General features: G+C 36.6%; 1 protein-coding gene across 2 annotated transcripts in view; it reads right to left on the bottom strand.

Moving 5' to 3' along the window:
- NUP205 (nucleoporin 205) overlaps window positions 1–26,790 on the bottom strand; it is a 54,735-nt gene that overhangs the window by 8,626 nt on the left and 19,319 nt on the right. For both annotated transcript variants that reach the window (XM_075057997.1, XM_075057998.1), the window contains 25 exons: window positions 26,422–26,627; window positions 24,870–25,052; window positions 23,654–23,704; window positions 22,842–23,051; window positions 21,949–22,048; window positions 19,898–20,035; window positions 19,456–19,645; window positions 18,243–18,363; window positions 17,137–17,218; window positions 16,564–16,728; window positions 14,118–14,242; window positions 13,041–13,155; window positions 11,887–12,036; window positions 10,758–10,832; window positions 9,881–10,038; window positions 8,864–8,944; window positions 7,789–7,980; window positions 5,870–6,140; window positions 5,349–5,447; window positions 4,003–4,151; window positions 3,074–3,265; window positions 2,754–2,875; window positions 1,494–1,632; window positions 1,147–1,273; window positions 140–216 (listed from right to left, as the gene is read on the bottom strand). In XM_075057997.1, the coding sequence (XP_074914098.1) occupies window positions 140–216; window positions 1,147–1,273; window positions 1,494–1,632; window positions 2,754–2,875; window positions 3,074–3,265; window positions 4,003–4,151; window positions 5,349–5,447; window positions 5,870–6,140; window positions 7,789–7,980; window positions 8,864–8,944; window positions 9,881–10,038; window positions 10,758–10,832; window positions 11,887–12,036; window positions 13,041–13,155; window positions 14,118–14,242; window positions 16,564–16,728; window positions 17,137–17,218; window positions 18,243–18,363; window positions 19,456–19,645; window positions 19,898–20,035; window positions 21,949–22,048; window positions 22,842–23,051; window positions 23,654–23,704; window positions 24,870–25,052; window positions 26,422–26,627 (3,518 nt within the window). The remainder of the gene's footprint in view (window positions 1–139; window positions 217–1,146; window positions 1,274–1,493; window positions 1,633–2,753; window positions 2,876–3,073; window positions 3,266–4,002; window positions 4,152–5,348; window positions 5,448–5,869; window positions 6,141–7,788; window positions 7,981–8,863; window positions 8,945–9,880; window positions 10,039–10,757; window positions 10,833–11,886; window positions 12,037–13,040; window positions 13,156–14,117; window positions 14,243–16,563; window positions 16,729–17,136; window positions 17,219–18,242; window positions 18,364–19,455; window positions 19,646–19,897; window positions 20,036–21,948; window positions 22,049–22,841; window positions 23,052–23,653; window positions 23,705–24,869; window positions 25,053–26,421; window positions 26,628–26,790) is intronic.

Below are 26,790 nucleotides of genomic sequence, written 5' to 3'. Positions count from 1 at the left end.
AAAACCCAAACCACCACACATTATTCTTAATGATAGAAAACATCCCTTTTATAACTGCTACTACTCAGAGTACATAACCAGGAACTCATCTACATACACAATTCTAAAAGGACAAGTGTTAAATATACAACTTTACTACCTGAAATCGGCCTATATGTCCTTGTAGCTCCATCAGCGTCCCTTCATTAACATCAATGTCCATCTCACTTAGCACTCCTGATAAAAGGTATAGCCATTAAATTAACTGTTTGGTGGTTGGTTTTTTTTGAAAGAAAACAGATTTATGCAGTAAATCCATTTAAATACAAGCATTGATCAGAAAAATTTCAGCCAAACATACAAATTCTGTTTTGCACACTATTTGAGGAAAACATTCAGATATGAATGCAGCTACTAGCAGGTACACGAGAGCATGTAGCTTAGCATGAAAATTGCAGCGGTTGTGCAAAGCTCAGTATGCTGTAAGCAAAGAAACATTTGGGCTCAACCTACAGCTCTGCACCTCTTTCTATTGTAGTCAGACATCTCTCCTGAACAAAGCAAGCCATTAAATCAAAATAGAGACGTTATTTTGAAATGGTAAGCAAGTCTTCTAGCATGCAGAAGAAATCACTATATCCATCACAATAATTATCAGTCCTCTGTGAAGATAAGTCACCCAAGAGAAATATCAGTACGTTAATCCACAGTGCTTCTCCCTGGAAGCTTTCTTTTTCAAATAAATAAAAATGGAGAGGACCTTAACAAAGATACGGGTATGCAAACAATTTTCTGTCTTCATTTCCTCAGTAATAGAATTTGCTGAATGAAAATTCTTTTTAAAAATACCACACACACTTTGAACACTACCATTTGCAAGTCATCTCAAAGACAAAAAGTACTTACTCTCAGGTAGCATAATGAAAAGAAAATTGGGAAGGCAAATGCATATCGATAAGGGCAATATGTCCACTGCAAATCCACCATACTTACTTCAAGAACAATTATTTAACATTTCTTTATTTTTCCCAGAGCTCTACACGACAAGAAAATTCTGTATCGTAGTAGATATTCCTTTATATGTCTTACTACTTCTTTACAGAAAAGAAAAGAAAGCCTGAAATTCATGCAGATGGGGCTAAGAGACTTCAAAACTGCAGTTCCTACCAGGCAAAGCTGCCTTGCTGATTATTCCTGTCAGGCAGGCCAGCTCCTGGAGAGATCCAACACTAACATCTTGACACCTCAGGATTGCCTGGATAGTATCTGAATGGGAAATTAGGAACTGCAAAACCTGTACCACAAGAAGAAAAGGGAAAATATGAATGACTCAAGATTTAGCAGTGAGCAGAGAGGAAGCAATGCTTTAACTTTTGGAGAATTTTAAAGTGATCTCCCATGCCAGTGAGGATGGGATTTAAAAAAAAAAAAAAAGCTTACTTTCAGAGTAAAAGGACACATAATTTCTTTGAATGAGCGGTAGCTGCGATACTCTAGCATCTTTTAGAACTTACCTGTCCTGCTGCTTGCAGGTGCTGTGCCATGCTGGATGTGAGAATAACTTGGCACAGTTGAAGAGCTGGAAGAAGAATCTGGCGGTAACGTTCCACTGGAGCAGGAATGAAGACTGGGGGATCTCTCATTCCATACATTCTTAAGAGGTTTAAAAAGAAAAAAAAAAAAAAAAAAAGATAAACAGTGTAAGAAAATTGAAGCCCACTAGTGAGGCAGAGCCTCAGCCTACAATCACCCTCAAGAATCTGCAAATATTCATATTTCAATAATAGGTCTGTACCTGAACTGAATTTATATTTGGAAAAGCAACAAATTTATGATACACAGCTGCTACAATTTACCTAGAAAGCTGCTGCCAGACATTTTCTCTAAGCAGAGAAAATTACTTCTTTGTACCATACTACGTTAAATCAGATTACTTTGTTGTAGAAATATGACACGTGTTTTCTCTACTTACATGTAAAACTAAATATTCTCAAATATTTTAGGAAGAGGTGTGCTTAATTCTAACGCAACCGATATATACCATCTTCTACAAATGCCCTGTAGGTTCCATGCAATCTTATACATCTCATTGGCACTTTTAAACAGAGTACTTGTCTAAGTCTTAAATTCTTCCAAAGTGTTTGAACCCCCAGTGTGTCACTAAGAACCATAAATTTAAAGCAAGGACCAAGGTTTGAAATCAGCCAAGGTGATTTCCCCTAAATATGCAGTTTCCTTCTCTGAGATCTTCTCTCGGTCATCTCACAATGACTAACAACATGACAACACATCAAGAAACTCATCAAGCAATATATAACTGTAATTTTTAATTTTTTTTCTTAAAAACACATAAAATATTGCTGAAATGTCATTTACTTCGCTGCTCACTCATTAGTGCTTTATGGGGGGAGGACAAACTCTGCACTTTTTGTTCACTAACTGCAAAGCCCCCAAAATAAATTTACACTTAAGGCTGTTTTTCAAACATTACAGTCTAAATAATATAATAATAATAGGAATTATTATTATAATTATCTGAGGTATCAAACAAATAAGATTTTACATAGTCTAAGTAACTGGACATGCAAGTACAACTTCACACCCGCTTATTTGGAATTTTTCACTCAATAAAATGTAGTTTTAAACTGAACTGATAGATTAAAGAAACACACACAAAAAGAATATACACTCAAAAGCTTGTGGCTATAAAAAGACACCATATCCTTCCAAGACTATATTACAGTTTCAAAATCAGCCAGGGAACCAACACTTACCCCTGATGGTCTGTTTCGGGTCGCATGTCATACACTTGACACTGTGCCAGCCTCACAATTACTCCAGACCGCAACAGCTCTAATGCCCCTTGCTGACTTTTAGCTACTCTAGTGAGGAATGCCTAGAGAAGAGAAGGGTGAGTATTGGAGATGCACAATGAGACTTATTATAACTATTTTATCTCTTGATTTTAACATAATTTCAAATATTATTTTAATAAAGTATCTCTGAGTACAATCAATGTGAAGTATAGACAAACAACTTATATTTAAAAAAACCCCACCACCATACCACAAAATTGTTTCTGAAGTACTATTACCATTTTGGACTCATAGGTGTACAGCGCTTTAAGTAAAGGGGGCTGAGGTGTGAGCAAGCTCTGAAGAGTCAGATCATCATCTGCTAGGCTATCCACAAGCACCTTCAGGTAGCCACTGTTGGAGAGATACAACAGCCACTGCTGCTGCTTGTCTACTGAAACAATACGATCAAGCAAAGCCAATGCCAGCATCTGGGATGGGGGAAGGAAAAAAAAAAGAAAAAGAAAAAAAAGAAAAATCAAAACAATTAAATCTATGAGATCAGTGAGATTTCTAACAAATACCTGGAAACATGAAATGCTAAGCAGTTCCTTCTAACAGCTTCTTAAAAGCAGAATGCATTTCTGCACTACAATCACAATCCTTTATGTGGAAAATATTTTAAGATTTCTTGACATTTTAGTATAGTATGAGGCAATTACCTTTTCTCTATTACTCTAACAAAATATCTCAGATATTGTTGAACTATTCCAAAGTATTTTAATGAAATATTGCTACAAGCACAATTGCTATTTAAAACTAGTTTGCATTCTGACTAGATTCCTGTCCACTGAAGTTAATATCAGAAAATATTTCTTCCTGAAGTCACCAAACCTTCCCAGAGCGGGAAAATAAACTGGTAAGTCCATGATTTAAAAATAAATAACAAATAAATGCCACAGCAGTTCATACCTACAATCTTTAGCAGCAGTTCTTGCCACCCTTAAACAATAGGACACATAGCTTCTTTGAGAAAAAAATTAATATGCATGTATGCCCCTACTTTCAACAGCTTGAAGGATGAGTGGGAGGACAGAAACGTGAAAGAGATTAAGTACCTACAAAAAATGTTCTAGTTCTACCTCATTAAATTTCCCTTTTCTGCACAGTAGTAAAGTGTTCTTTAAAACAAACTGAACGGCGATTGCAAAGAAACAGATTTACTTACCCGGCCTATCTCATGACCATCACAAGCATCACGACAGACCACCTCCATGAGAGCTGCCCCATAACTCTCAATAATTGCCATGTTTTCCCGTTGCAATTTACTAAACACGTCTTCAGGAGCTGTCAGACGTTCCCACATTGTTTTTTTAGCTGTAAAAAGAAGTAAAACAAAAAATGAAAAATGCGAAGATGGACAGCTTAGCATCAGGTTAGCTACATTACAGCTGAGGCTACATCCTTCAGAGCATTCTCTATCTTAAAACACAAATGCCCTGAACATTGGATCAGGTTTTTGACTGAAGTGCAAATGTTTTCCTACAAATCCATTCTTTCCTGAATATCACACACAGGCCAGCCAGCACAAAAAATGTGTGTGCCTGTATACATACACCACCCTTGCAAATATATATTCTGCATTAGACATATTGAATCTTAGAATCATTTTGAGCAGACTGTTAGGCCTAAGAACTTTCACTGGGACCAAAACACTCAGTTTTGAAGGGATGTAAACAAGGTAACTTAAGTGGGAAAGGGCCAAATCCAAAGCCAGTAATAAACTACAATAGGGTCATAACAAATTCAAAGGTACTTCTACTACTGTAGGTCAAAATGCTGATCAAGTAATAGCAGTAAAAGTCTGCATGCACAGCTACTAGCCCCAAGTTTGTTTTTCAATCCTTGTCCAAGCTCTAAGATGAAATAATGATTAGAAACACTGACAAATCAAGTATTTAAGCCATTAACAGAGAGAGTGTGATATTGACCATAAGTTCTCTTGGTTAAGCTCCAACTCTGGCTGGCTTATTTTTTTATTATTTTTTGGGGGGTAGAGGTGATGCTTTTTTGTTTCTTTGTTTGTTTTCCCCCTCAGGGGTCTTCAGCTAAAGTAACAGAAAGAATATTAAAAAATCTTTGGGTTGTTTCTCTTTTAAATAGGATCACTCTTGTATGAGTGTACACACAGATGTGGAGGCAATACATTTCTACAGTTGTAACTGTTCTCAAGTAGGTCTAAGTAATCTCTAGTCCTTTGACAATTTTGTAGCTATGACGCATAACTTTAAATCAACACAAATGAAATATCTTCTTTAGTGCTGGAGGTCACAAGTCTAATATCCTCATCCAGAACAATACATTTTGAATGCATATGTAGCTAGACCGGCCAGAATAGAGGAAGATTTGCATCATTTAGCATAAGCAACTAATTTCAGAGGCTCTTGGAGTAAGATGGTTTCTATCTACATTATCTGTTTCCAGAAGACAGCTCAGCATGAAGAAACTGTACCGTTCAGGGTTAAATAACCTTTTTTTTTTTTTCCTCTTTTCCATAATACAGTTGGACCATACCCGCTTCTAAAGTGTCTGGTTCATCTGGTCTCTGGGCAATCTGCAAATAATAAAGCAGTGATCCATAAAGGTGTGTTCTCACTCTCTGGAAGCCACCACCTGTTCACGAGAAACATTCATAATTAAAACCAAATAAAAGTAAATTCTGTAACACCATCTTCCACTGGTACTTAATTTAACTTTCCTACGGCAATGCTGCAGAAATAAATAAAACAGATTCCTTAAGTCAGAGTTCTACTGTTCACACAAAAGTGTATTTGTGACAATTCAGCAAGTTCATGCTGCTCCCAAAAAGTGGCAAAATTTATGCGTCTTCTGCTTGTTGTTCAGTTTAAAAAAATAATATGCCTTTATTAATTTTTTTCTTGTTAGTAACATCACTTAGATTTATATTAATCATGTAAGATCCACCTAACTGACTGTAATAAAAATCCTCACTGCAGTAACAGGAAGTAGCTCAGTCCATCTTTCTGCTCTTGGTGGCTGGAATTCCCACACATGCACTGCAAAGGTCAACACACCTGTTTTCAAAATGAAATCCAACAGTTTTTTTAAGATGATGTGGAGGGAGGAGTCACCAATGGAAGCAAAACCCATGGATATGCTCTCAGAGCCAGGTGATGAGGTAAAAGAACCATCCAGCATCAAGACATATTGGGACTGTCCTGCCATGGGGAGTGCAAGTGGCTGTTTCTGCTCGGTTTTCACAGACTGGCTCAGGTGGGCAGTCAGGGTGAACACAGCCCCTGCCACCACCGGCATCAACTCCTGAGCTGCATCATCATCTAGGATCTTAATACAGAAGAAGAAGAAAAAGAAAAAAAAAAGAAAAAAAAAAAGAAAAAAATGAAGTCAAAAAGTGTCTGATTTTATGAGCTATTAAAGCAATTAATTTAGCCTCTCACAGCTATTTCATTTATGTATGCATAAAGATTTCATTAACATGGCACTATTTAAAACAAATCAAAATCAGTGGTGTCAGAAACTTTTTCAGAAAGATGAGTTGAACACATTTTAATTGAGAAGATCATTAGCCTTTTTTTTATTTACACAAATCACAGGCAGGATGATAATTAAATATGGATGGGGAAAAGGGAAGGAACATGCTGATGTTTGAGTTGCTTTATTAGTTAAATATCTAAACCTAAGGTAGGAAGAGAACAACTGACACCCTTTTGGCTTTACAGCTCTTTAAAGAAAACTATTTTCATTAAGAATGTGGAGATACAATTTAGAAAACTCAAAGGGGTGAGCATCAAAGAAATAAGCATCAAAGGAGCATTTAAGACAATGTGGAGAAACACTAACAAGAAGTTTGCATTTACTATTTTAGTTCACCATTTAAAAGGTAAACCTGGTATCTTGATCACTGACACTCAAGGAGCTTTCCATTTAAGCAATATAGTTGTTTAATACAAGAGATCAATTATTTTCAAAAGAAAAGAATGATAATTGTTTTCTCAAATTAACAAAATCTTCACTAAAAATTAAGTATTAGAGAAAATGAAGAGTCTGAAATTCCTTCAACTAGCAAAGGCCTCCCTTGTTACCCATTTTTAAAATTTTTTTCACAAAAAAACCAAAACCAGCACTCCACTAAAAAGTAGGTTTTAGGTAACTCCTACAAAAAAAATAATGGAAACAACAACAACAGAAATCCAAAAAATTACCTTTTGCTTGAAAAAAATATAATACTTTCACATATATCTCTCAAAACACAGCTTGTCTAATCAGGAAAACTACAAACAGCATAAATCACAATAAATAGAAAAAAAAAAAAAGCCGCAGCAGCCTAAACAATACAAGGATCCTTCATTAAATTTTGTCCTTGAGAATGGCTGGGTCAGTAGTAACTGCCTAGTCTGTCTCAAAAATTACTATTATAATTCAGCAGTAAAACAGCTAGACTTTAAATATTTCAAGACAAAGCAAACTCTCGCATTTCCAAAAGCTGTTCTAATTGTAAAATCTTTACTTTTTCTACTCTGAAGCTTCATTCAACTCTCTCATTTTTTAAAAGAAGCAGCAGTAGGATTTGCAGTGAGTTATCTAAATGCAGTAAATCAGGAACTTCAGTACTGTTTGTCTTCATCCCTTCCAGATGAGTTCTCCTATGTTCCTCATCAAATAGGGCTGTCTCTTTTTCACACATCCTTTCCAGACTACCATCATACCGGATTTATACTGGTGTGTCTTTGAATTTGTCAATATATGGTTCATAGTTCGGCAGTAGCTATGCAAGAATACAGAGTATCCCCTCTGTCCACAGTGCATTCAACTTTAGTATAGTAGCAATCAGAAAACTAAAAAGAATACTAAAAGCAGACAAATTTTTTTTGGATTACAATCAAGAATGCTACTGGAAGCATAGTTTCTCTTTCACGCAAGAAGATACAGCTACAAAGTTCAAGGAGACAGTTGACGTCCAGTGTAGCACTACCTTATCATGCACATCCTGCAACAGATCGCGGATAATCAGTTGTCTGTCCTCAGCCTGTATGAGATCCTGGGGGCAGGCAGTAAGTATAATTTCCACCAGTTGTCGCCATGACTCTAAAGCATGCCGTTTAGCATGGAGGCATTGCAGCAGCTTGTTCCGCTCCACTACATACTGCAGGATAGTGTTGATCTCCTGAACACCCATGACAAAGAAATTGAATTATAATATGCTAAAAGAGTTAGTGGCAAAGACAGATTTCAAGATGACAGTTTTATCTATTAGTAATAGATATTGGGGGAAAAAAAGAAAAAAAAAAAAGAAAAAAAGGGTAAGTTTTCAGCTTATCAAAAACAAGCTGCTATTAATCATTTTAACAAGATGGGACAAACCATTTCTGAGCTGATTTTCACAAGGCCTTTCCATCATGAATGTCTCAAGCTCACAGTAATTAAAAAAAAAAAATTAACCAGGGAAATTATTTCCTAACATACACTTTAAACAAAAACAACTATGAAAAATCTATTTGTGCATTTTCTTCCCATTTTATTCTGAGTCAATTCTCCTTCAACTTTCAAATCCATTCAGCCAATTTCAATTAAATTTAAAAGATGGCAAGAATCTCAGAAAATAATTAAACTCCAAGTTCACTGAAACTATAGCTGTGTAGAAGAAAGGAGAAATAAATTGGCATCCCCTGTGAGAGAAAGGCAAGATGAACTTGGCTGCTACAGACTGTACTTCTCAACAGCCAATCTTGACATCAATATATACTGGTTTCTGTACAGTGGGGTGGGAGCTACAATTGTTATCAGTAATGGGGAGGGAAAAGGTTCAAGAAAAAAGAAACCAGATTCCATGTCTGCTGTTTAGAGAACAGTACATTAAGAAGTAGTTTATCTTACCAAATTTTAATGAAATTTTAATGTCTTTTTTCCCCCCCCCCCTTCCTTCAGGAATTACTAACTCATAGTTAGGACTCAAATCCACAAGCTTTCATAGTAAAGCTTAATGCTTGACGGTATATGAAATCCACCAAGACCATCAACGAACAGTAGTTTACTTTTTCTATACTTACCTCCATAAGTAAAGGTCTCTGGCCTATTGCTGCCATTCCTTGAAGGGCATTGACTTCTGCAACCAGAACTCTGTGAAGGTACTGAAATTAAAAAGTTAAAATAGAAACTTTAATGACAAGGAAGATGTATTTGTGCCTCCTAAAAGTATTTAGGAGATGGCTACATAATGAGATGCAACTGAAGGACTGAGATTCAAATAAGTTTTACTCATTTTTTTAGGTTTCTCCAGTACTTCTCTAACTGCAGTACTTTTAGCTGTCTAGTCTCTCTCCCTGCTCACTACACTTCTCATTTCTGCACTCATTGAATTCCTTCTGGTCCTAAGTTGCTCTGTCCTTTCATGAGCTCTTCTAAGACATCACACTCCCTTTCCTCTTCAACCTCCACTGTAGTCCTCTTGCACAGAAGGAAGGGTTTGTTTCCTCTCAAGTCTAAAATACATTTTACAACATAGAATATCTGGTTCCTAATATGGAATAGCTGCATTCCTATCACCATCAAGATCACTTATACATTACATTCCGCTCCTGCTCTGTCCATTGTCCCTCAGATCACAAATTTTTCAGGACTACTTATACACTTGTCAAGCACTCATCACAATGTGACACTAACTAAAGCCTCTAAGAACTACTACAGTACACAACTATGTTGTGTATGTAATTGTGTATACATATGTAGTACTACATAGTTGTGTACTGGAGACCAATGAAATATGCAAGGTGGATGTCATATATGCAATATCACTTGGGTGTTCCAAGATAGGAAAATCATTATGATAGAAGATATTTCCTGAAAGTGTCTTAAACTGATGCATCTGTCTACTGCAAATGAGAAATCGGTGTGTGCAATGCAGAAGAAATAAAACTAATCCAAATAGTTAGCATAAATTATGCACATATCTGAAACAGCCATACTTTCTATGTGAAAGCAAGTTTCAAAGTATTATTAATACACTGATCATTATTATCAAGATACAAAACAGCACATGCAACTTGAGAACATAGACCACTGCGCACCTTGACATTGCAGACCACTTGTCCACGTGCATTCTTGTGCTCACAATTAGCAATGACTTGTTCAATCTGAACCCGGTCAAAAAAATCCAGTTGTAAAGGCTCTGGAATGTCCTGACTGAAGTCGATTGAATCCAGAATACTTAAGATCTTCCTGCGTACTGGAAATGTAAATCAATTCAAACTGTTTTCAGAAATATCGGGGGGGGGGGGGGATGACAAGAGGAGCCTACCTTTGTAAATTCAAATCTTAATGTGTAAAGTTTCAAAAAACATTAAATCTTCAGAAAGTGCAATCAGTCTGTATAAGGGGTTTAAAAACACTTTCTAGAGCCTTAAATTCTTCATTTGTTTTATACTGTATTGTTCTCCTGTTATGTATGCATGTAATCCAATATTTACAAATACAAGATTCTAATTTTTTTCTCCTAAATAAAAGCAGGCTGGTTTTCAATCAGAACCATGCAGTCTTTTGTTGAGACTTAGAAACATAGTAAGGAATCTGAAGTTATTTACTTGGGTTTTACATTCTTTGCCATGAAAATACAAATATGTTCACCCTTAGCAACAGTCTCACTGGTTTTACTGTTAGCAGTAAATTTATGGACTGCCATCCTCCCATTCTGCCCTTCCACAGATACTTAAACACAGACTCTTCTAACTTCCTTTCCAGTCCAGTATTTTCCACTCACTCCAACCATCTATGTCAAGGTTCTAAAATTCATTCTCTTCCCCACACTAAATAAAGTTGTTCTGCATACTGCTGCTATTTAGAAAGTTTATTATTTTCTTTTTCAAAGTGTCCTTTCTAGAGGCAGCCCTCCCCCCTTCAGGATCAGAAAAACTTTACTGGGAAATTATCAACAGCCATAATGCTTACCTTTGGAAGCAGTGTCAAAGTGGAGAAATCCACTGACCGATCGACTTTCATCTTCCATCCCTCCTTCACCATCAGCTGAAGGTAATGAAACATAGTAAATAAATGAAAAAAAAAAAAAAAGTAGTGAAAAATACCAACTACTTTTTTCATACTGAAAGACAAAGATGGATGGAGCACACACTGAAAAACCTCTTACGTTAAAGTCTTCCAATACAAATATAGCCTTGACTGTTAATAAAATGAAAACAATAGTTATCTCACAGAAGCTAGCCAATTATCAAATACAGACTAGACAGTACTAGATATTCCTAAAAAGACACCCCACCCTCCAGTATGAATAATGCAGTTGGATGAACACTAAAATGAGTAGGGTATCTGAACACAGTTTCCCGTACTCAGATCTCCACAAGGATGAAGAGACAGTCTTCAGACCTATAAAAATGAGGGAAAACACCATAGTGCTGCAGCCCATTACGATATCTTCCAGTTATTCTGTTTATTTTCTTCATGTAAAGAGTTTTATTGCCACCTGTTTTGATTTCTTGGTTCACTTTTACTCTGTTCTGAAACTCTGAAATCTTGCCTTTTTATTTAACATTGCATTTTATGTCACATTGGGATGAAATATCATTTTTGTCATGTTATAACGTCAAAAACCAAACTGACCTGTTGCTACTATCTTCTGTGAAAGAGGGTTGAAAATGTGTGACAGACAGACAGAAGTTAAGACTGAGAAAACTGCCTAAAACTGTTTACCAAGGAAGAGACTCCACCTTCTCTACACAGTAACAACTCTGGGTAGCATCCCCAAATAAATTATTTTATAAATTTTAATAATTTTTTTTATATTCTCCTCTCCTACCCCAGAAACTATGGGGTTTTTTTGTATCAGTGTATACACTGAGATGTTTGAGACACAGACAAAGCAGCAGTGAACAAAAAGATGCCCTAATTTCTTTCACTTTGGAGTCTACAACCACCATTATCTTTCTTCCCATCTCTCCAATGGCAATTCCAGGCTCAATATCACACATTAACTGTCACAAGCTTATACGGAAAGGGATTCAAATAAAGTCTCTCATACTTCCATTTATTCAACTTATTTACCCTCACAATAAATTCCTCTTACCCAAATATGGTTTCACAGGCATGTCATCAAGCAGCAGATGCAGCAGTCTCTGTGTGTGGGAGCGCTGGCGGTTCAGCGATGTCACTCGCATTTCTATAGCTGCAGTCTTCATCAGCCAAGACATTTGGTTTAGTGTTGAAATCTCATGTTCTGGGTAAGGATAAGGAAACAATTATAAAATTGAACATAAATAATATTACTTACTCCAAGGAAAGCACTCTTCATTTGAGAAAGCTTTTAGAGGATGTCATTACTTATTATCTGTTCACCATTTGTTTATGAGACAAAAGGACTGAGAGATCTGACAAAAGCCATTAAATGAACATGTAGTTATTGTGAAAACAAATCATACACATACATGCAATTAAGACTATACGTATAGACAAAAAAACTGGATATAACATGTACTAAAAGTCATTGTGGAGAATGCAGTGCTTCATGAGCAAATAGGGTCAGTTATAACTTCAGTGAAAATAATCGGACATTTACCCAAAATGAACTATAACTTTAATCAAAGTTGATAAGGCTTAAACATGGATCTCCAAGAATCTTCATATTCTGTATTCACCTAGTTTAGATTCTTAAGTTATATAAGAATCATCTAAAGTGCTTTACCCATGCTGGATACATGTATCCGAATGCTAAGTTTACTATCATTTAACAAAGGACTAGTGGTCAAGCACCTGACAAAGTCAGTTCAGTTTAAGACACCTGAGAAATGTTGGTCTGAAACATTAAAACCACATCTATTAACTTAAAAATTAATGCCATCACCAAATAAAAATTCTTTATTCAAAGGAAGGGAAGATACAGTTGGTTACAACCACCAGCCTTCTCTACCCTCAGTTCTTCGTAGTATTCTTACTTTGCAAAATATTTTTTCTGTAGCATAATCTAACAAAACTACAATGGTAATTGAAATATAGATTAGGATTTACTTCTGGACACTTAACGCATTCCAAAATTAACATTTTTTTACAAAATCTGAACTTCCTAAATAGGCAGGGTAGAATCTTTGCAGAATTAAAAGGTTAGCGGAGACAGTAATTAATTCAGTTTAATAATGCTACTTATGTTTCTTCTATGATGCCTAGGGAGTCAAAAGATGCATTGAATTTTAAGCATGCACAATCTTATCTTAGCACAAAAATTACCTTTGATAGAAAATGGCAAATACTGCAGCTGAGTGAATAAGAAATCCTGACTGGTCCTCAGATACCTCATAGTTGGACCTGATGTGTCAGAACATGCACACAACTGATAGATCACCTGACAATCAAAAACAGTAGATACCCATTTATGGAATTTATGTTAAAAACAAGCCAACCACCAAATCAAAAGATGCATAACACTGTTTTACTGCTCAAACAACATTACCTGTATTTACAGTAAGTTTTCCATCAGCTTACTCCAAAGCTGAACATATTATTTGTAACAGACGTTGAATTATGACATTAAAGGACTACCAGCATGTGGATGATTCCAACGGCTATTTGCCCACAACATGACACTATATAAGCCTTTCTGATTGTTCAGCTCACTTAAAAAATTAGTGTCTTTTTCAGTCTCCAGGCTCACCAAGACAGGAAATGTAATCTTTTTTTTTTTCCCCTCCTTCTACAGTATGGCCTCTTTCACTTTTAATAGTGTTTAAAATCCTTTCTAGATTCCACAGATTTTTCAACATGATACAGGTGTGTAACCATATGATTATATGATTTAAGGCCAAATATCGGCTACCTTGCACGTACATCTAATTCAGCTGTCTTCCCCATCTCACCCCCTCAGACATACATATATACAGTCTGTCACTGCTACAGAATAAAGAAGAGAATTTTATTGGCTTATTTGGGATTATTTGTTATCTTACTTGCTGGCAAACTGCAGTTCCAAAACTTAAAAAAAAAAAAAATAAAAAAATTGGCATATGTCACAATAGATTCAAAGGCTCACCAAAAATATTTAGAACATTAGTTTTCTAAGTATATCCCAATTCCAAGTTCTGACATAAGTGCAGATTCTTTATTTTCTGTGTTGCTACAAGATAATACTTTTTCACACAGAAAAAGGTAAAACAGAAAGAGTTCAATGTATATAAAAACCTGACAGATGCATTTTAAAAATGAAACTATTACCAAAATCATCAGCCATCTGTGTTCACCAACCAAGTAGCAGCTTATTTTACTTAGAGCCTACTTTCAGGATATGTCAACAGAAAATATGCTGAATACCTGGTAACAGAGTTCTGCAAGATGAGGAGATTCCTGAACTGCTGTAGGCCCATTCCTTGTTTCGGTACCCTTTTCTAGTATGTTCAAAATAGCATGAAGGCAAGTCCGTGGGCAACCCAAGACACCTTAAAATACAAAAATAATTTCTTAACATTACCAATGTTACTTGCCTCCATAGCAAAGATAAGTTAGTACACAGAGTTACGGAAACAAAATTGTTCAGATACCTTGTGCTTCACTATACTGCTCCACAGAGCTGCAGCAAAAATATCTGGCAAAGTTTTTTCTCCGTTAATTAAAATAAAAGAAAGAACTGTGTTTCAGCAAAAATCTAATGAAAACATTTATAGTTAGTCTGTAGGCTTTTGAGATACTGGTGAAACAGGATAAATTATGTAATCAAAATTTATTTAAGAACTTTCTCTTCAGTTCTATTAAAAAAAAAAAAAGAGATTCAATTGATTCTTTAATATTCTGCATGAACCAAATGAAAATTTGAATTCTTGCTCTTAAACTTTAAGTGAATACTCATTTGACAATTTCAAAGAAGAGCTTTAAATTCCTGTCTTTATTTTACAATTACAGCCATTTTATGACTAACGCTCCTAAAGGCACCTGACACTGCAACCAAGGGGAACGGGGAGGAGACTTCAATACTGAAGTCAAAATCCTGTCTTTTTGCATTCTTCCTTTAGCCAATTAATTCTTTAATCAACTCAGAAAGATGTCCTGAAGCAGTAAAGGCATCAATAACCGTAGTTCTTACAGGGGAAATAATCTTCTCTGTTTGGACACATATAATTTATGCTTTAGTAGGATATTACTATCTTGAGGCAAATGGCTTATGGTCATAATTTCTTCACATTATTAATGAGATAATTCAAAGAGGTGTGCAAGGCTCTCTCACGGCTTTGAGACGGAGTCCCCTATCACTGACCTAACGTGCAATATCCTGTAAAATTGTGTGGTTGCAGATCAGTTACCTGTATTATGTAACTATGGAATTTCAAAATATCCAAAACATGGTCTGCAATCGTAAGCTACTTTGCAGATGAAAAAAATAGGTTGGCATCTTTTTTTCATCTTTCTGATATATCAAATAATTTTAAGACTTCTTTTTTTTCCCAAATATAATTCAAGTCCTATCTACCCTTCATTTAGAACTATGAAGGACTAAAAACTGCTGGGCCACAGAGTCCAATACAAACCTAAAGATAATGAGAAATATTCTTCTCGAAGTAACTAAAATCAAATGTTTGTTCAAACATGTTCATATAAAACAACCTTTAAAACAGTTGAGAAAGAATCTCATACTTCAGATTGGAAGGGACTTCAGGACGTCTCAACTCCAAACTACTGCCCAGTTATGGTATCAGACCAGATTGTTCATAGCTTTATACAGTTGGGTCTTGAAAACTTCCAAGCATGAAGACTGCATGACCTCTCTGGCCAACCCACTCCACTGCTTCACTGTCTTCATGGTGAAAAAGTTTCTCCTATATCCAGTTGGAGCCTCTCATTTCAATTTATGCCCACTGTCTCTCATCTTCCTGCCACACACCTCTGAAAAGCCTGGCTTTATCCTCTCATTAAACTTTTTGTAGGTATTTGAAGACTGCTATGAGGTCCCCCCAAAGCCTTCTCTTCTCCAGGCTGAAGAAGTCCCATTCCCTCAGCTTCTCCTCATAGGCCGAGTACTCCAGCCCCCTGACCATCTCTGCTGAACTTGCTCAAGTTTACCAATGTCTGTCTTGTACTGAATACAAGTTAGAAGCTGAGGAGGCAAACAAGACACATACTAACACACTATTTTTCTCACCAATTCAAGAAACATTAGAAATGTCACTCCTGTTGCTTTAAAGTTCATATTCTCATATATATATCCATACATATGAATATATAAATATATTAATATACCTAGCAGTAGAATGAAACCCCACATATTCTAAAAGGTTTTCTTCTACAGCATTAAACAAAACTGTTTTTCTTCCCTATAATTAATTTTAACAGGAGTTTGAGGAGGGACAGGATAGTAGTCAAATAGTGTAACTAGTTCAAAGTGACAATCTGCTTTGTAGATTCCCATGTTGTCATATGTAGGTACTTCCTGGATCATCAAATCAAATTCTTTGTTCTGTGGACACAACCATGCTGCATAAAAGAGTAAATAAATTGATGTTTCACTTCTAAATTATCCTTGTCCTGCACAGCTCTTAATTTCTAGTCTGTTCCAAAATCCAACTTAAACAAAGGATCAAATCCTGAGGCCATTTAAATGCTGCATTTGGGTATCAACATAACTTTTAATTTAGCTTTTGAGGATTAGAACAAGGCCTCTTGTCTTAACATTAAGAGGAACTGCCTCTCCCCATGAACTTTCCAATAAATATTCTCAGTGTTGGTAACAGAACCGATTAAATGCCAGATCCACTTTTCCTTTTCATACCTGGATCTTGCAGATTTGTGGTGCTGACAGGTTTCTTTAGTTCATATCCCAAGAGATACAGAGCAAGGCTGGGAGGACTACACTCAAGAGAGGTGATAAGGAGATTCAGAATATGGATCCTTGTTTCATGATGGATTTGTGCCCGCTTCTTTTCAGGCTCCAGCTCTTGATTTAAAGGGAAAAAAAAAGTGAATAATGAAGTGAAGAAAACCATTCAATGGAATAATTCTCAGAGCCTCCAAGTTAAATACAAGAAAGCTAAGGCATCAACTTATATTAGTACAGAGGGATACAAGACCAACATTTCAAATTACTATTAATACAGCTCTAAATACATCCAGAGCAATGTTAAATACTTGTCTTCTGAAAACAGACTCAGTTTGTGGTTGGCTCATCATACTATGGACGTTACATGACATTGGTGCTTTTCATTCTGTTAAAGGTCCAGTTCTCCAGAATACAACACAAGAAAGGGGTTTTCTGACTTAAAAGCACTTTCTTCACCTCTTTCATTAATTTCATTCTACGCAAAAGGCAACAGTGTAAGCCATTTTTAAGAAGCCTTTGACATACCCTCATCTGGATTAATTAATTCTTCTGCATCTTCATTGTCCAAACATTCCACAAACCCAGCCATCAGCTTCTGGCTAATACTCTGTATTCAACAATGGAAGGATGGAAATGAAGAGGATTTTAAGAGTATTAAAAACAATACCTTTCATAATTCCCTCCATATAAGTTGACAGAAGTTCTAGACAAAAATTATATAACCTAGTTAATAAGCAGGAGTTCAGAGTTGTAGCTGTTCTAAGCATAAGGTAGCAATTAGTTACTGAACAGAAGAAAATCCACTGTTACATATGCTAAATTATCCTCACAGGTTGAAGACTATAAAGTCAAGAAAAAGTCTCAGAATATTGTCCTTTTTCTTCTTGCAAACATTCATGATTTTGTTTTTTTTCAATTAATGAAGTAGTTGCTTTTCACAATGCCACAGTGTCCTGGTTTCAGCTGGGATAGAATTAACTGTCTTCCTAGTAGCTGGTACAGTGCTATGTTTTGAGTTCAGTATGTGAAGAATGCTGATAACACTGATGTTTTCAGTTGTTGCTCAGTAGTGTTTAGACTACAGTCAAGGATTTTTCAGCTTCTCATGCCCAGCCAGGGCACCTGACCCAAACTGGCCAACGGTGTATTCCATACCATGTGACGTCCCATCTAGTTTAGGAACTGGGAAGGGGGGGGCAGGGATTTCGCCGCTGGGGGACTGGCTGGGTGTCGGTCGGCGGGTGGTGAGCAATTGCCCTGCGCATCATTTGTACATTTCAATCCTTTTATTACTACTGCTGTCATTTTGTTAGTGTTATCATTATCATTATTAGTTTCTTCTTTTCTGTTCTATTAAACCGTTCTTATCTCAACCCAGGAGTTTTACTTCTTTTCCTGATTTTCTCCCCCATCCCACTGGGTGGGGGGGGGAGTGAGTGAGCGGCTGCGTGGTGCTTAGTTGCTGGCTGGGGTTAAACCACGACACACAGTAAGACTTTTTAGATGTGGGTAGATATAAGACAAAATATAGCTTTAATGTACTTGATCTAGAAACCTATCCTTTAAATTAACACCATGGAGCAGTATTTCTCCACCAGTTTCTCTTTCCAGATCCAGCAACTGACACTTACCTGATCATGTGTGAAATCACCAACTAGCTTTATCTGGATGTTGGAATTATAAGAAATACAGCATAAAATCTTTGCACTTTCAAAAGCCAGTTCAGGATTGCTGTTTCCATGATAAAGATACCTTCAAAAATACCAAATTATTGTAATGAAATTGTTGAGAATTTCACTACTTCAAGACAGTAATGCACAGATGAGAAATTAACATTTAGAACTAAAACATTTACAAATCAAACTACATGTGATAACGTTAAGCTACAAACAAAATTTCACTCTACATGAAGCACTTAACACTCCTCCATCAAAAGGAGGGTAGTAGGCTGAGTAGGGATAATAATCTCTCCTGGAATTTTTATCATTCTTTTTATCCAAAATCTGTCTCAAACACTGCAGGGTAAGTTAAAACAACTGGTCACAGGCTCACACAAGAAACATGGAGAAAATACCTTCAGATCATGCAGAAACAAGCATCACTGAAGACCAAAACTAGGTAAAAATCAACTACTGTATGTACCCAAAATAGGCGAAAGAAAAAAAAGAAAAAAAAAAGCATCTTAAAAGGCACAATTCTTTTAAACTATTTGTCAACTACTGTTATGTGAAAAAAGTAATATAAATGAAAGACAAAAACACGTATACAGAAAGAGTTCATTTTTTTTCATGCATTCCACATCAGAATATCACTGCTTTTTTATGCACTCAATTCTACTGTTCATCAGTGTTGGTTTGTCTGTAAAGTTGTTATAAAAACAAACAGTAACAGAAGGTGTCAGTGGGAAGTGGAAATCCTAAAGTTTCACATTTGAAATGGAGTTTCAGAGTACTAGCCTGATACTTTTAGTATAGTAGCTAACGGACAATACTGTAAAACATTTAGGTGGCCAATAGCAACCACATGAAGTTTTATTCTCCCACTCTATGACAACCAAAGTCTGGGGCAAACTGAAAATTATATGCAAAGGAATCACTGCACATAAGGCAACCAGGAAGAAATCATGAGGGGAAAAAAATTCAGAAAAAAACCTATAAATGCAGATCCCAATCTTGCACTAGAAAATACACAGATCATACCACCTGTGAAGACACCTCCCCCCTCCAAGAAAATTTCAGAGATGCTCTGTGCAAAGAAGCATTGGCTAGCAAAACTAATGAAAGGACCAGGATCCAAATGCTTCATGCCTCCAAAACCCCTCCCTTCGCAGTATTTTGCACATACCTAGCGATATTCACCACATGATCTGCCTTTTTAGTGCGAGGATTGATTCCTTGAAGCAACTGCTCCAGTGGTGTGACAATAAGGGAAAGGTGGCTCTCCCGCAACAGATCCATAAAAAGATTCTCTTTCTGTAGGGTTAAGTTTAGAAGTGCTAGGCAATACTGTACAGCTTTCTCTAAATGCTTCTTCCCTGCAGTGCACAAACAACAAAAAAAACATACGGAAAACAAAGGAGCAGTTAGACTACATTCATAAACCTCATTCATCAAGCCTTGCTCCAAGAATGAACTTGTCAGTTGTCTACTAGTAGAAAAATTCCCCCCAGAACACAATTTTTATATGCAAGAGACACAATATCAAGTTGAAGATATGCAGCATCAGCTTTAAATCCTACTTAGTATGCATTTTAACTTCACATGAAAAATAAATTCTAGACACATACCAGGAAACGGAGCATAAGTATCAAGCTGCTTAACCCCTTCTTCTAGCAAACTAAGGGACAGTTCCAGCATTGGGGACTCATTCAATAGATGATACATCAAATTGAATCCAGGTGGTTTATATGCTATTATTTCTTCTCCTAAAGAGAGGAGTGGAAAAAAAGAATTAACATCTAATAGAAAAGACTTTCATTACTCAAGCTAGCCACCTGAGCTACAAAATATAAGTCCTTGTTGTTGTAAGCAACATCTAAATAGGTGAAACATACTGCATATAAAGTCTTGAGGTTTTCTTTACACATAGCCATTTAGGCAATTTAAAAAGCTTGGCAAGAGTAGTAATGGCAATTACCATTACTTTTCAATATCTAATAGCACAATTTCAACTTTAACTAGTTAAGACTTTCCCTAAGTAGATCTGACCTTAGATTCAAATCAATGCTAGGACTTTATACCACTTGAAGCTATGTAGGGGTCGGCGTTCGGAAGATCTCGCGATGTCACGGAAAGTTAGAGGGTTAGTCGCAGCCTTGTGATGTACCTGTAACCCCACCTCCCCTTGTTAGTATAAAAGGAATTAACTGCGCAATAAAAGGCGGAAGTTGGCGCTCACACTGTGTGTGTTATCTGTCTCTTTCCCTGGTCCGGGCCGACCAGTGATCTAAGCGTGGCACCTTGATATGTAGCGAATGCTACAAAGCTATATTAAGTGATTTTGCAAGACTGAAAATTAACTGGAAAAAGTTTACATCCCCCCAAACCTGCATGAAAACCCTGGGTGAGGGAAAAAGCATTTCCAGAAATCAAAGCTGAGAAGGTCCACTGAACCCCTAATGCTCATAGTGTATCGATACTTGCATGTCTGTTGCAACAACGTATGCAAAAATGTAACTACTAGCCTAAAACTCAAAGATCCTCATAAAACAAAACAAAAGTCAAGAATAATGTTTCTGGTTTATCTAGTCTCCTAGTAAACTATGGCGGATAAATGGTGGATAAAAGCAGGAGAGCAGTAAGAATCTTTTTTAATATGCAAGTGAGAACAAGGGTGGTTTCTTTTGGCATCAGCTTCAACAATCCCCTTCTCCTTCCATTCATTCTGCGTCCGTGCTGTCCCGTGACTTGCCAATAGACATGCCATGCCACTATGGAGCCACATACTGCATCAGTTCAAGAAATGGATCTAGTCAAAAAGATCGGTTTTAACCCATTTCTTCAATATATCATGTAACCTACAAATAATCATACAAGCTGAGAGACTAGCTCAGGACAGGAATGAGCTAATAGAAATTGCTCAAGCCAGTTAAGCTATCAAGAACTGTTTGTCAAATTACAGGGCACAGAGGCCTCCCAGACTGAGGCGAGCTCACGGGAGAAGTATGTCTTAAAATTGTTCACTTCAGAAGTGGTTCTTACAGCTCTCTGCTGCTACAAGCAAATCCACAGGCATGAGGCTGGCATTCAAAGTTAAGAAGAAACTTCATATTAAAAAAAAAAAAATCTGGAGCCCAAATAAGCCTTAAATTTCCTATAATGAGGCAACTGCCATCTACTTTTGCCTTTTAAAGAATAGCTGTCCAGAATTAAATGTCTTCAGATCATAATTCTACTGCTACTGTCTGCTCTGAATAATTAATCTATCAATAATATTAATATTAGAGGATATATCAAATACACTGACACCTTTAAATCAACCCTATGAATAGTGGTGATTTAGATATAGACCAAAAAAATCCAGAGGAACAAGCCCAAAACCAAGGTATTTTTTAAGCATCAAATGCTGCTCTTTGATCAAACCAGCAATGCAAGACAGACAGAAATCATCCTCTTAGTAAAGCTAGGGAAATAAGGAACAGTGTACATGAAGCCCTACTGAATTAGCAACAGAGCTCCTGATAGTACGTGGACATTTTCTGAACATCTTCCTATCTTAAAGCCATGGTCTAGTTTTCCACCAGCTTGCCTGCAATATTGAACAAGATCACAAGATAGAGGGCAAGAGAGCAAAGCAAGTTACAATTCTGTTTGTCAGTGAACAAATGAACAAGTTAACCTTGTAACTCCACATATTGGTCCACAAAGTCTTCAAGTTGAGGTTCATAGTCCCGCAGCAATTTGTAAAACACTTCCAGAACTACCTCAGCTACTTCCCACTGCAGATAATTACAAAATGAAGACAAAGTCATACACAGAATAAAACTGATACTGCAGCAACAAGACCAGGACGACAAAGAATACAACAGGCAGTGCAGCGATGGATCCATAGTATGGCATGACTATCTAATTCTGAAATATGATCCAACAACACTTATAATTCATCATGTCAAATAATTTGAAAGGCCAAGCTTTCCTTCTGAAGTAAAATGGAACACCAAAACAGAATTATTGCCTATTTTAGGCTCTGTGATACAATATACATATTAGTTTATTGAAACTACAAGCAATAAAGTCTTTAACAGGTATACAGATAGTAAGAGATCATTAATAGCTTCCAGGATACAGTTTAGCATGCACTTTCATCCAGAAGGATCATAAAAGAAACTCAAATTCCTCGGTTCAGCAAGTCAGAAATATTCTCTCAAGTATCATGAAGAAAGGACAAATCTGACTTGTAGATTTGGGCGTGTGATGTTCAGAAGTCATTAGCCATGTAGGAGAGTTGCAGAGTCCTGTATAGCAAATTGAAATTTAGCAATAATATAAGCTGCTTCTGTTTTTTTAAAAAGATACTTTATACAGGCTCCTTAGAAGTAGTTCACAGATCCTGATGACCCACGAGTTGAAAAATCACCTGTTTACAGAATCAAAACACTATGAACTACTCCAGGTTACCTCTGCTCCATCAAACTTGCACAGCTTCTCAAACAGATCTAAGCCACATCACCAATGACAAATCATTTTAACTACATCCTAAAAAAAAATAAAAATATTTCAAACAAAAATTACTTTTTCAGCAGCTCTCCGGTAAGCTCTGGTGCGGAATCGGAGAAACACAGCATCCCGGAGGAACTGGAGATAGGGATCAAAGCCTGGTGGGCGGAGACCTGCCCCCAAGTTCGAGGGGAATGAACTCTCCACTAACGTGCTGATGAGTCGACAGAAAGCACGGGTTAAAGGATATTCCTCGCATCGGGACTCAATCTCATTCAGTTCCACCTTCCCAAGGGGAGAGCAAAAACAGAAGAAGAAAATTCAAAGATTTTGAGGGAGGAAGAAACATGTAAGAACAAATAATGTAAGGGCATCATCTATGAATTACTTCACAGTGAATTGACTTTGCTGCGTTTTTGGCGATGGTACACTACAAACAAAGCAAAAGCTGTGAAGCAACAGTACTGTTTTTCAGTTCAGCAATACACTCTTCATCCATTTCTGAGCTACTAGAAGGTATGCCTCAACACTTACATACTTTGCTTTTATTTACCACTTTTATTAGAAGTGGGCTGTATTAAGGTGTAACAAAAGTGAGGCCAATTTAGGAAAATAGGAAAATGAAAATCTTCATAAGAAGTGCTCATAAGGAATTTGAGAATTTAGATGCTGCTCTTTTACTAGTACAAAGCTGCCCTAGATTCGTAAATGGATAAAATTTCCAGAAATTACAAGCAGGCCTGAAAGTAATTTAAGAAGGAGTGAAATGACAGCACCTATTCCAAGTGTTTCCCATGGACACAGCGGCATGTGCTGTGTCTGCAAGTGTTTCCCAAACTCATTCGCAGATGGTCAGAGAGGCTGCCTAGGTACAAAGAAACCCTTACCTCAATACCAATTGCTTGTCTCTGCCCTGGACTTCTCACAGTTTGTAGTATCTTCAAAAGAGAAAGAGAAATGAAACAACACATTTCACATAACTGAAGTGCGTCTCCATCATTTCTATCAGTACTAAAAGGTACTCATCACTTCTGAGCTGTAAGAAGAGGTTTCCTAAATCCTCTTAAAAGGTGAAAAGCTAAGATTTTTCTGTCTGAAAGGCTGGATTATATGTTGTATGCTTGTATGTTTCTAGCTTTACATCCTCAAAGATCTGCATCATGGTTATCGTTAGATGAAACAAAGAACAGAAATACTTTCACATTAACGATTTTTGTCTTATATTGGCTAGGGGAAAGACATTTCCCTTGTTATCTCTTACAAGAGCATATTTTAAGGAATATCATAAATTAGGAAGCAAAGGTTGTGAGCATTTACAATACTACCATTATAAGATGTCATTATTGTCAGGGTCTTCCTATTAGTAATTAACAATAAACCAGCAGTTGCAGTTCAAATCCCTCAAGTTCTTCCAAATAAAACAGCAATTAGTCTGAACCATAATATAGACTATAAAATAAGCCCATCCTGTTATGGTTTTTGAATTAAAAATACTGAGAGCATTTACATTTGATATTCATCTTCCTTAGGACTCACATTTAAAATTTTTCTCTGAAATCAAGACAGAAGGGATAAAAACCTTTTTTGAAAAGTAGGGCTTTTAATATGTATCTGACATTTGCCACCTAAGCGTGAAAGTTGGCAACAATATCCTGTAAATTACAATTAACTTCCTCTGAAAATTAAATGCCTGAAAGTGGAGCTTTTTAGCCAGTCCCTTCCTTCTGTGAGCACCACTCACACTGGAAGAATATTACACACCAAAAAAACCCCAAAACTCAAACAGAAAAATATGTAACCTGAAGAACATTTATTACTGATGACATACACTGAGGAAAAAACATACTGAACACACAGGACTGTGTTAGGAAACCTGTATTTATGTAAAATAAGCACAGCCAATAAGATCACTGAGGCATAAAACCATACTGTCATTTTCAAAATTGTTTCAAAGTAAGAACTGCATTAACGAAGTGAAAAAAATTTATATTCAACAATGGTAACAAGAAAATTCAGAAGGAAATGCAATACTATTTCAAATACACTGACAATTTCAACAGATTGGGATGCTATAAGTTCTAAGCACTGAAAATCCTAAAATACCTGCGTATATTCCAGGGATTGCCAGAGCGAAGCAGCTATTTCAGGAGATTTTCCAAAAGCAGTAAGGGTTTCTAATAGCTCCGCTTTCAAAATCGGAGGAATGCTGCACTGCAGGAGTCCCAGAATGACCACTACTGGTGTCCACTGAGGGTGCTCACAAAGAGCCAAGCGAGCGTTCTCACTCTACAGAGTTCAACCGAAAACAAAACTGCAGATTATTACTTTGAAGATTATTCATGTCTTCCAAACTCTAACTCACAGTTCAGTATCAACAACTCTGCTTCGTACTTGAAAGTACATAAAACATCAGAAAACTGGCAGACCATTCCAAAGCAAACAATTTTAATTAAAAAAAAAGCCCAATTTAATGACTCACGAGTACTAAAATTGTGCTTATCCATACAGAAAAATTATATGCATAATATAACCTTCTTATAACAACCCAAATTTTTTAAATTTTTTTTTTTTAGTAGACACACATTCATAGAATTAGTCTTAAGTAAGTTTAAGTACTTACACTCTAGACGGCTCCTCCAAGCACTGGTAGAGGGACTTTATCAATATTTCTATTATGAACTTAAATTGCATTTGGACATTTGCTAGGAACTTAGACGAATCTGTTTAAGTCTAAGAGCAGGGTCATCACCAATGTAAGCTCATTTGAGACTCTCAGATGAACCACTGGGCAGACTCTAGCCTCTGCAAATGATAATTCCCTGCAGCCTTAGAACAAATCTGCTTCTTTCCAGGTTATGGTTTGATGACACCAGGAAATATTAGTTTTAAGAGTTCCTTTTTCCCCATGGTTATCTAATGCTGACGTGATAGCTCACATAGGAACACCCCATTATCACCATCACCAAGGATGATTTTTAAAAAGCCTAATTACTTTCACCAATCTGTCTTGTGTTTGCGTCAGCAAAACCAAGGGCATCTCACTACATCACAGAATTTTTAAGCTACAGAGGCTGCTGGGTACTGAAGAGCTGAATTCCGCACTATCCAGAATTACCCAGACAATTCACAATACAAAATCTGCATTGCAGTTTTATTCTCTTAGAATCCTCTTCCAGTCAATTCATAGCCTATTTTACTCTTTTGGTTTCAGGACATTTTAAATCTAACTCTGGAGGCAAGTTTCACAGTTGATCAGTTTCCTTGCCAAATTTCTACCATTTCTTTTTGAAGTCATCTATTATTTTTGCCTTTTCAAACTCATAATTAAATGCAAAGAACTTTCCTACTCCGTAGTCATTTCTTCTGAATATACCTCAATTCTGAAAGACATCTCCATGACACCAAAGCATCAGGGCAGCAAGAAAATCAGTAACACCAGCAACACAGGAAAAGGTGTCATCATTTCCTGCTTCACCTGGACTGCATGTTTGGTCATAACAGTTATTCCTGATGCTTCCCGTACTTTTGTTCTACTTAGACAGGTAAATTTGCCCTACATACCTTTTTGGTCAAGTGAACTTCACAACTGAATGATGATGTTTTGCAAGAAAAAAAAAAAGTATTAACAAAGAAAACCAAAAAAAAGGTTACTTACCCAATTTACTATAACAGTGGTCAGCTGTAAAAACGCAATTAATCCATCCTGCTCTTTCTGTGTGATTCCTCGGAGAGGCAGATGACGATACTGGACACTATCTGCACTTGGCAAGTCTTTCCTTAAGTGCTCATGATAAAGCATCAAAGAGTGGAAGAAATGCTCCCAGGAGACAGGGCTGCCACCTGCTCCTTGAATGTTTTCCGCTAGAAAAATGACAAACAGGTGACAAGATTTGTTTTCTACTCTTTCACAGGGTGACAAGCAGAGTAGTTAAATTCAAAAGGAAAACTTTCTTACCTAGAGGAAAAAATAAAGTTCAAAGTACAGCTATTGTTTCCAAAATTAGTGGTTCTAGTTTGGGATTTT

The sequence above is a fragment of the Buteo buteo genome, chromosome 26 (genome assembly GCF_964188355.1).
Source record: "Buteo buteo chromosome 26, bButBut1.hap1.1, whole genome shotgun sequence".
In the NCBI taxonomy this organism is placed as follows: Eukaryota; Metazoa; Chordata; class Aves; order Accipitriformes; family Accipitridae; genus Buteo; species Buteo buteo.
Note: the sequence above shows the minus strand (reverse complement) of the source record. Positions and strands in the feature narration are given on the sequence as shown.